At 50.6% G+C, this 13919-nt stretch overlaps 1 protein-coding gene across 1 annotated transcript in view; it reads left to right on the plus strand.

Annotated features, from left to right (window-relative positions):
- The first annotated feature begins 2890 nt into the window (after positions 1-2890).
- LOC123349654 (cyclic nucleotide-gated cation channel beta-1-like) overlaps positions 2891-13919 on the plus strand; it is a 28018-nt gene continuing 16989 nt past the window's right edge. Inside the window, exons 1-6 of the mRNA XM_044987871.1 lie at positions 2891-2978; positions 10166-10308; positions 11155-11212; positions 12103-12172; positions 12923-13052; positions 13164-13203. Coding sequence (XP_044843806.1) covers positions 2891-2978; positions 10166-10308; positions 11155-11212; positions 12103-12172; positions 12923-13052; positions 13164-13203 — 529 coding nt within the window. The remainder of the gene's footprint in view (positions 2979-10165; positions 10309-11154; positions 11213-12102; positions 12173-12922; positions 13053-13163; positions 13204-13919) is intronic.

The following is a 13919-nucleotide window of genomic DNA, read 5'->3' on the forward strand; positions in this document are numbered from 1 at the left end:
GGTGCAGCCCCACTGAATTGAAGGATCTGGCACCCCTACCTTGGTAAGGAAAATGCTCACTTTTAGGAGTTGCTAATTTTGAAAGGGGCCTCTCAGTTTGTGCGCTTAGCTGGGTGGGTGTCCAAAGGGCATCCATTGTGCTCAGAACAGCCAGGCCACTGTGCGAACAGCACCCAGCCACGCAGCAGAAGGCCGTGGCCAGCACTTTCAAACTTGGCAGCCTAAAGTTAGCCCCTCACATCCAAACTCAGGCACCCGAAGCTCCTCAGCTTTGTGCAGCTCTATGTGAGACAGTTCTCCTGATGAGACTAGGTCACTCACTCCGTCCCCTCGAGGAGTGGGTGCATGTGGGAGGGGAGTGTGTGGGGGGAGAACCAGGGATAAACAGGGAGTCTGGGAGAGGGGGCAGATTTTGGGAAGAGACACCCTGGAGCCCAGGGGGCAGCTGTATATGGGATACAATAGGGGAGCTCTCACCTACCCCAGCCACCCCTCTGCTCTAGGATCCTCCATCCCAACAATGCCCCATCTGTCCCGACCCTTGTGCTATTGTATTCCAACCTCTGCCCACCCTGTTCCCATTAGCCTCTCCCCTCCCTGCCAGGGGGCACCGAGGGGGCTCCGGTGCCTCCTTCTCACTCCATGCTGGCTGCTAGCTGGCAAGGGGAGCAGAGAGAGGGGAAGAGCTGGGGCAGCCTGGCTGCCTTCTGCCCTAGCGCCAGAGAAGAAAATGGCAGATAGTCAATGCTGATAAATGCAAAGTAATGCACATTGGAAAACATCATCCCAACTCTACATACAAAATGATGGGATCTAAATGAGCTGTTACCACTCAAGAAAGATCTTGGAGTCATCGTGGATAGTTCTCTGAAAACATCCACTCAATGTGCTGTGACAGTCAAAAAACTAAGAGAATCAGGAACCATTAGGGAAGGAGTAGATAATAAGACAGAAATATCATAATGCCACTCTATAAATCCATGGTACGTCCACACCGTGTATACCATGTGCGATTTTGGTCACCCCATCTCAAAAAAGATAGATTAGAATTGGAAAAGATACAGGGAAAGGCGACCAAACTGATTAGTTTCAGAGTGGTAACCGTGTTAGTCTGTATCGGCAAAAACAACGAGGAGTCCTTGTGGCACCTTAGAGACTAACACATTTACTTGGGCATAAGCTTTTGTGGGCGAGAACCCACTTCATCAGATGCATGGAGTGGAAAATACAGGAGCAGGTATAAATACACGAAAAGATGGGAGTTGCCTTACCAAGTGGGAGGTCAGTCTAACGAGACAATTCAATTAACAGCAGGATACCAAGGGAGGAAAAATCACTTTTGTATTGGTAATGAGAGTGGCCCATTTCAAACAGTTGACAAGAAGGTGTGAGTAACAGTAGGGGGAAATTAGGTTTAGGTTTTGTAATGACCCAACCACTCCCAGTCTTTATTCAGGCCTAATTTGATGGTGTCTAGTTTGCAAATTAGTTCCAGTTCTGCAGCTTCACACTGGAGTCTGTTTATGAAGTTTTTTTGTTGAAGAATTGACACTTTGAGGTCTGTTATTGAATGTCCAGGGAAACTGAAGTGTTCTCCTATTGGTTTTTTAATGTTATAATTCCCGATGTCAGATTTGTGTCCATTTATTCTTTTGCATAGGAGCTGTCCGATTTGGCCAATGTACATGGCAGAGGGGCATTGCTGGCACATACTGGCATATATCACATTGGTAGATGTGCAGGTGAACGAGCCCCTGATGCTGTGGCTGATGTGGTTAGGTTCTATGATGGTGTCCCTTGAATAAGTATGTGGACAGAGTTGGCACCAGGGTTTGTTGCAGGATTTTGTTCCTGGGTTGGTGTTTTTGTTGTGTAGTGTGTAGTTGCTGGTGAATATTTGCTTCAGGTTGGGGGGCTGTCTGTAAGCGAGGACAGGTCTGTCTCCCAAGATCTGGGAGAGTGATGGATCGTCCTTCAGGATAGGTTGTAGATCCTTGATGATGTGCTGGAGAGGTTTTAGTTGGGGGCTGAAGGTGACAGCTAGTGGTGTTCTGTTACTTTCTTTGTTGGGCCTGTCTTGTAGTAGGTGACTTCTGGGTACCCTTCTGGCTCTGTCAATCTGTTTTTTCACTTCAGCAGGTGGGTATTGTTGTTTTAAGAATGCTTGATAGAGATCTTATAGGTGTTTGTCTCTGTCTGAGGGATTGGAGCAAATGCAGTTATATCTTAGAGCTTGGCTGTAGACAATGGATCATGTGGTGTGTCCTGGATGGAAGCTGGAGGCATGTAGGTAAGTATAGAGGTCAGTAGGTTTCTGGTATAGGGTGGTGTTTATGTGACCATCGCTTATTAGCACAGTAGTGTCTAGGAAGTGGACCTCTTGTGTGGATTGATCCAGAATGAGGTTGATGGTGGGGTGGAAATTGTTGATCACATTGTCCTCTTCTGACCTTAAAATCTTTGAATCTATGACTTGAAACTTTAGGCCTGTGTGTTGATGAAGAGTTTCTGTTTCCAGACTCTGTCCTACGTGATCAGCTAATAATAATGACGAACCACATTCCCACCCTCGTTGGATACAGAGACAAGTGAAAGCCCAGCCCTTTCTCTGTCTTGCTGGATGGTATCACTGGTTATCTCCCCTGGAACCTGACTGAGCTGTAGGGAAAGGTTCTGGCCAGTCAAGGGGTCCATAATGCTGCGAGTGCAGGGAAAGGAACCACCTGCTGATGTCGCAGGGCACCAGGCCAGGCAGACAGCCAAAGGCTGCATGTGAGCAGGAGCAGCAGGCTGAAAGCTGCAGCCTGGGAACCGGTTGTGGAGGGAAGGCTGAGGAGCCGGCTGGCTGGGAGCTGGGTCTGGAAAGCTGACAGCTGGGCAAAGGGTCAGCATGAGCTGCAGCCACAAGACACCGCTGCAGTGGGCAGACAGGAGATGTGGGGACAAGCGCACGTGTGGGCCTCAGGAGGGCAGTGCAGGTGGGTCCCGGAGACCATGGACGAAGTAGCTGAGCTCTGCCGGGGGGTGATCTGCATTCCCCTGGGAGATGGATGGACTGGAAAGGGAACATCCCTGGTGCGAGGCTTGAGGGATGCCATGGGCACAGTTGCCTCAATTCCCCCCCTGTAGAGGCTGCGCTAGGAGCTGGCGGGTCAGTGTCCATGGTATGTGTTAAAGTCATTGTGCCTAGTGGGGTATTCGCACCTTTTCTTTTTGGCAGCCCTAGGCAAATAATCCTGCTACTTCCTCCGTACGGGGAGTGTTAAAGGGGACCCAGTGAAGGCTGGAGCCTTGAGTCTAGTGCTCACAGTGCCTCTGAGCCACAGCTGCCGACTCCGTGGGTGCTCTGGGGCTGGAGCACCCACGGGGAAAAATTGATGGGTGCTCTGCACCCACCGGCAGCTCCTCACCTCTGCCTCCGCCTCCTCCCCTGAGCGCGCCGCGCGCCCGCTTTCCCCCTCCAGCTCCCAGCGCTTGTGCGGCGAAACAGCTGTTTTGCGCGGCTGGGAGAGAGGGGGGAGGAGGGGGAATGCAACGCTCAGGGAAGAGGCGGGGCCAGGGTGGGGACTTGGGGAAGGGGTCCAATAAGGGCAGGGAGGGGCCGGAGTTGGGATGGGAACTTTGGGGAAGGGGTTGGAACGGGGGCGGGGAAGGGGCGGGGGGGTCACGAGCACCCACCAGCACCGGGGAAAGTTGGCGCCTATGCTCTGAGCTGGTGGCGCTCAGCGCATACAAGAGTGATCTGCTACAACACAGTGCTCACAGCTACACAGTGCAGGGGAGGGGGTTGGCTTCGGTATTTAAAGAGACCGTGAAACTTGTGTAACCAGCGGCAGTCCGCGTTCAGGCACCATTTGTGCAATGCATGCTGGGGATTATATTATGTACCACTCTGTTCCACTCGCCTTTCCTGCACCTCAGCTCTGGAAGCACAGGCCAGGGTTCTGTCTTTCTGGAAAACATTTAACAGAGTTAAGCCTCAGAGCTCTTGTATGCAAGGCCCCGCATGTGGGAGTTAATCACAGCCCCCAGTTCAAACCGAGTACCCCACAATTCTTAGTACACAAATATTTAACACACGCAAAAATATTGCAGAGAGTATTTGGAATGCTTATGAAAAGCTCTTAAACAAAAGCTCTTAGATTGTAAATCTGCTGGTGCTCCTTATACGGAATCTTACCACTCTGCTGCCAGGTATATTCCGTGTCAGATTTTAACATGACGTTTACTTTCAATACTTTAGCACCCATGTGTGAATACATTCCCCTCTCATCTTTCAGTGATGACGTCTCAGTCTTTATACTGTGGCCATAATGTGTAATGTGTGTCACTGGGGTTCTTCTGAGTTTGAGAAGATGCAGCATATCTGTTCCCGTTCAAACATTTCCAAATCTTGTCAGCAAACTAAAATCTGAGGCACCTTCCAGCTAGCAGCATTCCAGGCATTGGGTGAATAGGTCATTGGTGTCCTCAGCTCCTGATGAGATAGGAAACCTGTAGCCTCTATCCAAAGTGGTTCAGGATTGGGATACAGCCCTCATCGCAGAAATATCTCTTGATCCTGTATTGATCAGCCACTGAATCCACAGGACTGTCTTTATTGCCTGTACTTATGACTTTACCCCCATTGAGTGGCTTAACTGTCAGATTGTTAATATGTGTATGGCCTGCAAGCCTGCTTGCCCTTAATGGAAACTTTCTATACAGCTTCAGAAACAGCTACCAAGGATATCTAGTAACTCCCAAGCCCTTCTTTTGGGTGATTCTAGGCCTTTCTAGCTCCGCTGCTGAACAGAGGATTCAAACAAAAGTCCATGTCTCCTCCCCACCTGTTTCTCTGCCTTTCTTTAGACTTTAACATCAAATATCACAGCACCAGGCACAGGGGTTACAGCTGCGCTCTTGGAACGTGGCCTGGATTTTATTGCATCATGGGAAAATTTAATCCAAGGTAGGCTGAGCATCCCACTTCCACTGCCTGGTGCATTTACAGCTCCCACAATCCACCTGCCTTTCATTCTGCCAGGCTCTGAAGTCAGTGCCGATACAGGCTTCCCTGGAATGCACCCACTCACCTGCCCGCTGGCAGCAAGAGGAGTGCAGAAAGTGGGCTGTGCTTGGCATGGATTGTCTGCCTGGGCAATCCAGCCATGGACGTGAGGATTCTGCGCCCTCATTCAGCGCCCCTTGCTCTCCCGAAGAAGCATGTAAAAACAGCACGGGAGGGATTAGGGACACCTGGAAATCCTGTTAGCCTCACAGGGTCAGCAGTAAATGGATCAGCCTGCAGTTGGCATCCTCAGCAAAGGCAGGATTAGCTCAATGACATCCTCTGCCTACCACCAGACTTGCTCTCTCCCTCCGTTTGATAGTGGGGATGGAGCCTTGGGAGGAGGGGCAGCCCCCTGTGTTCTTAAATCTTGAGCTGGGGCAGAGCCTGGCATCATTCCATCCTTCGGCTTTAGACAGATCTTTCCTGTGCCCCTAATATTTACAGTCCCCCACCTTCAGACTCCTGGTTTAGGAGACAGTCTCCGAGTCCAGCCCCTCTGTGCTGGGATGCAGTCTTGCATCAGTTCCAGGGCTTACCCCCTACTACAGCATTATGATAAACCCGCAGTTGCTATTGTTTGGGACAGCTCCGTAGTTTCCTGTACCTGCGTTTTGGGGCAGCCCTAGATCTCTGAATTTGGGGGTCTTTTCGGTGCTTTATAATGTTCATGTCTCCAGCTGTGGCAAGTACTAAGAGGAATCTGCAGATTCCCCACTGCCCAGAGTCTGCCATGCTAAGAAGCAGAGATCCATGTCTCATATACAGCGCGGGAAGCGATGCAAATAGAGACCACACTGGACTGTTGGTCAGCTATGTGGGGCATCGTTACACACCCCTGTGGTCTGGAATAGTCACGCACTTCGGTGTGTCTGAGTTATGGGACGGTCTTGTGCCTCTGGATTATAGGAGAGCTCTACCCCATCAATCCCATTTTCATACCGTGTGCTCTGCTAATCCCCTGCCAGGATTAGAGTGACTCCGTGTAACAGGAACAAATCCAGGCTCTGGCGCTAGCTGCTACAATAGATTACAAGCTAAACAGAGAAGGACACAAACTCCTTTCCTTAGATTCATTTCCTCTCCAGCATTTTGGCAGGAGAATTCCTATGACACAGGGAAAATCAGGCCCTCTGCATTACTCCAGACTACACCCTGCGGTAAGTCCTGTTACCGGGCGGCTGGAGCGAGCGTGGAAGATGATGAGCGGAAAGGCTGATGTGTAGTAGAAGTGACAGGGCAACAGCTCTGGGGGTTCGTAGCCTGTGGAGCTTGGTGTAGGGCCGAAGCCATAGGCTGAATCCAACTCTCTGGCTTTGGTTTTGATGTTGAAATTCTGTCTGCGAGGTTGTGGGTGAAGGGAAAGCAGGAGGGGGATCGCTGGGTATTTATCTGCGTGGAGAGGGACCATGCAGTAGGGGTGACGGCCTGTCTGTTTACATTTTGAAATGTGACCAGCTGAGTGTTTTGGACAGTAGCCCATGGGAGCGACCCCATACTGGGAATGATTTAGAGATCCTTTGTCCCGAAATCCGCAGCTGCTGGGATCCTGGTTGGCACTTCGCCCTTGGGGATCAGGAAGAACCAGAGGGGTGAAGGCAGAAGCCACCTACTGGGCCACTAGGAGAATCCACAAGCGTGTGAGGGATATGGAGATGGTGAGAAGGATGGGATAGCGGAAGCTTCTGTGGCCTGCCAAGCTCTCAGAGATTGCATGTCAGCCCCCTCCCTGTTCAGTTTAGCTAATGGAGGGGAGGAGGTAGATGGACCCAAACCAACATCTTGAATCCAAACACCCCCAAACTTTGGGAAAGTGTGGATCCTCATTTGAATTTTGCAGCCATGGCCCCGTCTCTGCTAAGAAAGGAATTGGGTTCTTTCACTAGAAACAGTGAGGAGTATCATAAAATGGTGAGTAAGAGTGGACAGTTCAGATCGCTAATGAGAGGGAGGAGCGAGCAGTGACTGAAGGCAGAATAACAGCAGGGCTGTATAGGATGGAGGAGAGCTCTGATCTGCAGTGAAAGATGTGAGGAAGATGATAGACTGTGGCTCATGGCAGCTTTGTACAGGTCCTGGAGGTGTTTGATCTGTAATGAGCCAGAGGTGCGAGGGACGATTGAAGCGGAATGATACAGGGAGCGGGTGTGGGATAGTGGGGCAGACATGTAATTAGGTGACTAGGAGAACCTGGAATAACAGTAGGTGGGTGATGCCTGTAGCAGAGAGTGAAGCTTGGTCACTTGTACTTAACCAGTAACTAACTGAGTGACACAAGTTCAGTTCCACCCTAGGGAACTTTAAAATCACTCTCGGATTATTTAAAGTTGCTAATAATTTCTGTGCCTCCTGCCGGTTCCAGGGCCATGTGGTATTCGAAGGAAGGAAGGCAATAGGTTAGAAACCAGACTGAGAGCTAGCAGGTGGCTGGAGTCTGAGCGGGTACAGTGAAAGAGAGGCAATCACTTGTTGCTGCCATTCTACTGGGACTCTACCAATGTCCCGCCACTGGCATTCTCAGCTCAGCCAATAGGGCCACATGCAGTGCCCCAAGATAAGCTCGCCTGGCGTGAATTGTGTACAAATATCGGTCAGTGGTAAGGAGCAATACTCTGCTACTGGGTGTGTGTGTGTGGGGAGAGAGAGGCTAGCAGACATCATGTGTCTTATTTTTAACCATGCATGTGTGTGCAAAAATGGGTGCATGATTGTGCACCTCATTTGCTCATGCAATTAGTACAATTGCCATGCCAGTGGTTACTTGCACGGGCAAATCATCGGCCTCTTGTGATTCCTGTTTCTCCTGAAAAGCAGCTTCTTACAAGATCCATGAATGTTTAACCCACATCTACATTGTACCATTGTCTTCTCAGCACTGCACCCCTATGCTCTAGATAGCAGGGAGTGCTTCTGTATATCCGGACAGCACCTAGCATGCTCTGGGGCTTGGCATCAACGATAATAATAAATAATAATAAATATGATAAATTGCAAAACTTGATGATAATTTATCTGCAGTTTATCCTGCACAGTTGACCCTCTCACCAGTACTCTGCCCACCAATCTGTCTCTGCCGGGTCTAACTCTGACATTCCAACCAGCTTCAAAGAGCTGCCATATTTTGTTAAAGCAACTTGACAGGGAAATGTTTCCATTGTTCTTCCCGTTGTGCGAGTCCCACCCTACGCACAGATCTTCCATCCCCTGAAAAATCAACTGCTCGGTGCTATAGTCATTCCTGCACCAGGGATGAGGTGGTTACGTTCTACTATCTCTTGACCTTGATGGGAAGAGAGATTTCAAGCTTTCCCGTGGAAACCAACATTCACTTCAAGCCCTGGAAGATTTTATCCATGGTCATTTTGGAGGGAGTTGCATAACTTTCTCTTGACCTTGCCACTTGTGAGGGATGTGACTACCCTAAACTCCTGGTGCTAAAACCACTAGGTCACACAACCCTGTTGTGTGTTCTCTCTACTATCCTGTAAAAGCAGCAAAGAGTCCTGCGGCACCTGATAGACTAACGGACGTATTGGAGCATGAGCTTTCGTGGGTGAATACCCACTTGGTCGGATGCTTCATGCATCCGACCAAGTGGGTATTCACCCACAAAAGCTCATGCTCCAATACGTCCGTTAGTCTATAAGGTGCCGCAGGACTCTTTGCTGCTTTTACAGATCCAGACTAACACGGCTCCCCCTCTGGTACTCTACTATCCTGCTCACCCAATGGTTTCTCCAGAAGAAACCATCCCATGAAGTGATTGCTGTCCTCTGGGTCTGTTTTTGTCTAAAATCTTTTAAATTCAAAGCTCTTTGGGCAGAGACAGTTTCTGTGTTTTGTCCAGCACTGAACATACTGCTACCAAGTAACCAATAATAGCAAAGTATCACTTCTAATAAAAAAAATGCCCAATCTGTGCGTGCACTTGTGGGGGGAGGCAAGAGTTGCACGCACACATTAGGTGTGCAGATGAATGTGCTTTTTTGCACCCTACACACATTTATGCTTGTGGCAATCCGGGCAGTGTTCATCAGGTGCCGCCCTATGGGTTTGTGTTGACTATGGAGCCAGAGATTCCTAAGCACACAAAAGCTGTTGTGCTAAGCGGAGGGCTAGGGTGAGCTTCCAAACCCCGAGTTGTTTCCAGGGAGCAGGATGCGTTTACAACGTGCTGCAGACGAGGGCTGTGGCTGTGCCTGGGATAAACTCTCTCGCTTCCTGCTCGGTATGTGTGGGTTAAGGAGCCCGAATAGCCCAAGAAGGACTTGCTATCTCTTACCTTAATGGATTCCACCTCTCACCGGTGAGCCAGGCAGGGCTCTGGAAATCAGGACAGCAGCCTGGCATTGGCTCCTGTGTCCAATGGGGAGCCGGTGCGGAGGGTGGCATAACAGTGTGTTGTGTTCCCAGTGACCTGTGTTGCTGCGCGGGTGGGTTGCTGTGTTCTGAACCAAGCTGGGGCTTCCTCGGGGCATGGGCTTCCTTCCTGGAGAGAAGGAATTGCAGTAGCCCACCTTAGAGGAGGCCAGGGCTGCATTCGGCAGGATGAGGCGCATTCACTTGGACACCACAGCTGGCAGGGAGCATTTCTTGCTGCTGTAGCTACTTGGGTGTGCAAGGAGAGTGCAGAGCCTCGCTGGACCCCAAGGCTGCGAGGTGATTTCACAAGCTGAGGGCAAATGCCTTCCTGGAAGGGATTATTATGGAGGATGAGAGCTCATCAAGTCACTTCTCCCTTCCCACCAGCATCGCTTCAGTCTTCAGCTCACCCAGCTGCCAGGGCCACCCAGAGCAGGGGGCAAGTGGGGCAATTTGCCCCAGGCCCCCATGAGAATACAGTATTCTATAGTATTGCAACTTTTTTTTATGGAAGGGGCCCCCGAAATTGCTTTGCTCCAGGTCCCCTGAATCCTCTGGGCGGCCCTGCGCAGGTGCTGGTTTCAGAGAGGCTGTCAGGCAACTTGAGGATGGCGCTGACATCAAGGAGATGCAGAGCTGGCTGTTATCTGCCTCCTGCTGACATTTCAAGCCCCTGCTGGGTCTCCTACTAGCTCGCCTGGCGGTTTCAAGTCTTTCTAGAAAGCAGTAAAGATATAAACCTCCCCTCTGCAGGCAACAGGATGCTTGGCTGGATGGAGAGAGTGCTGCCTCACCCTCCTGGGACCCCGCACCCGCCACCCCTAGTGGAGAACGGAGACAGAAAAGCAGACCCCAGGGTGATAACTGTCGTACCCAGGCCTGGAGAGGCAGAGCAGGTGAGCGGGGAGCAACCAGGGGAGATGGGGGAGCTCAGGGGCTGGCCACTGCTGGGCTGGGCGTACAAGGGGCACTAAGAGTGCGATGTGTGCACATCCCGCTACACATCCGCTCACTTGTTAGACAGAAGGCCGGGTTACTTGTCAAACCACAACAACCCCAATCCGCAACCGAACAGATGTGGTCAATGAGACTCTTCCTGGAGACTGGCCGAAACCGGGGAATGTGGGTTAGAAAAGAAGTGTCTTGGCCAACAGTGTGAGTGAGGCTTGCACAGCGCACGTAGGCTGCCCAGACAGCAAGTGTGAAAAATTGGGACGGGGGTGGGGGTTTATAGGAGCCTGTATAAGAAAAAGCCCCAAATATCGGGACTGTCCCTGTAAAATCGGGACATCTGGTCACCCTGAGCGCATGCCAGCAGCACAATACACAACTCTAGCTGGAGCTTTCATTCTCTTGTTTTCATGAGCAGTTTTCCAGGCACTGTTTGAAATTGCTGCACCTTTGTGTTAGTGCATGAGAACCAGGAAGTGAAACTGACTAGAAACAAAGGTCCCAATTCTCCAACTGGAAGCGCGTGAGCAGACACTCACGCCCATTAACTTACACACCTAAGTGGTTCCGAACGCAGTCTATGGATCCAGCTATAAACAAAGATGAAATGGGACCAGTTTATAGTCATTGTCCAGACTGTGGGGACTGTAGAAAAGGAGCATAGAGGGTGAAGTCATTTAGATTTTAATTCAGGTTTGAGAAGCTCCGGTCGATTTAGGAGTACAGGGATGGATGTTGTAACATAACTTTTCACCTGAAAACTTTCCTTTAAATGTTTTAATCCCTAAAAGCTGCCAAAAGGAAACTCCACAGGTCCAGGAAAATCTTCCAACTGCGGTCAGCCAGAGGGTGAGTTCCTGAAAACAACGTTCCTGCAAAATCTAAACTTCATAAATGAAAAGAGCAAGAGCTTATGGCAGGTCTCCAGAGCATGGCCACTCAGCCAGCCTGGGAAGGGCTCCGGGGTCAGCCACTGGCTACTCATCTCTCTCCCCTGCTGGAAGCCAGACATTCAGAGTGGGTTTCACCAAGTAGCAGAGTCTACTAAGCAGCCAGCATGGTCCCATGGCAGGACTCAGTGTTTGCTCCCTTTCCCCCAGCTCAGCTGAGACTTGCCCAGGAGACACCAGCTCTAAATCAGACTTTCCTCCATGTTATGCCAGTCCAGTTGTGCTAGGATTTCTCAGCCAGAAGTCACTCTTCCACGTACGTTGTTCACCTCTGCCTAGATACACTCAGCCTTTCAGCCCAGGCCTCTAGCCCACACCACACCTTCTGGGCGCTGTCTCTGGTAGCCAATCACCACCTTGACCCGCAACTCTCACTAATGTATGTGAATTCCATAAAGGTTGCAGGGATTCTCCTCGTCCGTTTTGCCTCAGTCGTAGAGGTGTACAGCAGCATGTTCGCGGTGCGGCTCCCCCACAGCGCTCACAGTGCTGTCACCGCATCGCCAGGCAGTGGAGGAGCCTGTGCTGCTGTTAACAAAGAGCTGCATGTGCAAAGCTTTGTCAGGGAGCATGAGACCGGGTTTCGCATCACCGCTGGTGTCACCTGATAGAATCTGGCATCTCTGCACAGCAAGAAAAACCAAAGAGACGGTGATTTGAAAGTGTATTTAAAAATGTCTTGAAAGCAAACAGTCTGGCTTGCGCTAAGAAGATATGGCTATTTAGGCCACCAGTGGTCCGTCTAACAAGTGGTTTTTTTTTTTAAATTTATTTTTTGCTTTCATTTAGGGGCAGGGAAGAAAGTGACATTCATCACAACCCAGGAGCCAGGCCCATCCTCAGTGTCTTCGGCTGAAAGGTGTCTTCCTCTTTTTCTCTCACTTTCTCGCACTCGTGGCAGGGAGGAGTTAGGGCTGGAAATACCAGCTGAGAGAGGACTTTTAACAAATATGAATTCTGACTTCAGATAGAAAGCAGGGCTTTAGATAGCTACTAGACATCTGGCTCTGGGGTGGATCTGTGTGGAGAAGAAACCTTCTGCACCCTGATCTCCCCAATTACATACCAAAAGGAGCTTGGTTGCCTCCATGGCATCTCCCTGGTCTTGCGGAGTCCTCGCCACTGAGGTCCTCTTGTGGGCAGGGAGTGGAGAAAGGGCACGCTGAGGAGGCATGGGCAGGCCAGGGGCAGGGCCAACGGAGCATTATCATCTTTCCAGCTCTGTGGAACTTGCTAAGGAAAGGTGACACAGCCTGAGGCGGCATTATCTTTTCCCCAGAGTCGCCTCTGCACTGGGGATCTCCCTCTTAAGGCTGGGGTCTCTGCGCCTTGAGGGAGTCTGTTGGCATGGCTCCATTGGGCTGGCTGGGAGTTGGAGAGGGACTGATGGGGACACATTGCTGGAGCAGAGCTCTCAGTGACTGGCCCTGATCGCCTACAGATTCCACAGGGTCCACAAGGTTTCTCGAGGATCCTGTGATCTGCCCCATGGAGGAGGGGAAACCCCACTTCTCTGTGGGGGAATCTCCACCAGGGAAAGCGTATGAGAGAAACTGTCTCCTGCGGTTTGACTAGCTCGGCAGACCCTAGCCTGTCCGTTCTCGTGCAGTGCTGGAAGTGGTGTCCTGTCATGGCTATCTCAGGAGCTGGGAAAGGTCCTCCCTCAGCCAGCCCAGAATCCAGGGATGCTGCAGAACATCAGAAAGAGCTTTGAGAACAGTTTGGACTTCCCTGACCAGGTATGTACCAGAACCAGATCAATGAGATCACTCAGTAACGGCCTTTGATTTTCATGCCATAGTTCCCCTATTGGGAGCAGCATTAATCATTCTTGTGTGTGTTCTCTTCAGACTGAAGTCCAGAGCATAAAGGAGGATGACGACCTACTAGGTAAAATTTTTAATACTGATAGAATATTAATACTTAGCTTTTATATATAGCACTTTTCATCAGTTGAGCTCAAAGAACCGTACAAAGGAATTCAAGAGCATTATCCATGTTTGACAGATGGGGAAACCGAGGCACAGAGCAGGGACGTGACTTGCCCAAGGTCACCCATCGAGCTAGTGGCAGAGCTGGGATAGAACTAACATCTCCAGAGTCTTAGTCCACTGCTTTATCCACTTGGCCACTCTGCTTAAAGCTGGATACAGATGCAAAACGGTGAAATATCCTCTTCTGTCATCATAGGCTCACAATGAACTGCAGCAACTCACCCGTCCTGCAGGTTGCCTGCACTCAGGAGGGAACATCTCACCTGCTGCTCTTTAGGGGCTCGGAGGGATTATACTGTATCCTCAGCATGCTCCAGTGTGTCTTGTCTTGCCCACCCCATGTGTGACTCCTCTGGAACTGAGAACTCCAAGCAGCTCCGAGCGATGATCCCAAGCTGTCAGGGTGCCTGTGTGTGTGAGAGAGACTCTGACTGACATGGGCTGTGCACGTCCTCCGCTCCCTGTAAATATACCCGATACTGAGCTCTATAGTAACCAGAGCTGCAGGGATGGTCATAAGCACAAGTAACTCACAGCCTGCTCTCCTTCAGCAGCAAGACTGGCAGGGAAGGTGAAATCGCTCCCCAGTCTCTCCCGACAAGCGATGGGACT

The sequence above is a fragment of the Mauremys mutica genome, chromosome 14 (genome assembly GCF_020497125.1).
Source record: "Mauremys mutica isolate MM-2020 ecotype Southern chromosome 14, ASM2049712v1, whole genome shotgun sequence".
In the NCBI taxonomy this organism is placed as follows: domain Eukaryota; kingdom Metazoa; phylum Chordata; order Testudines; family Geoemydidae; genus Mauremys; species Mauremys mutica.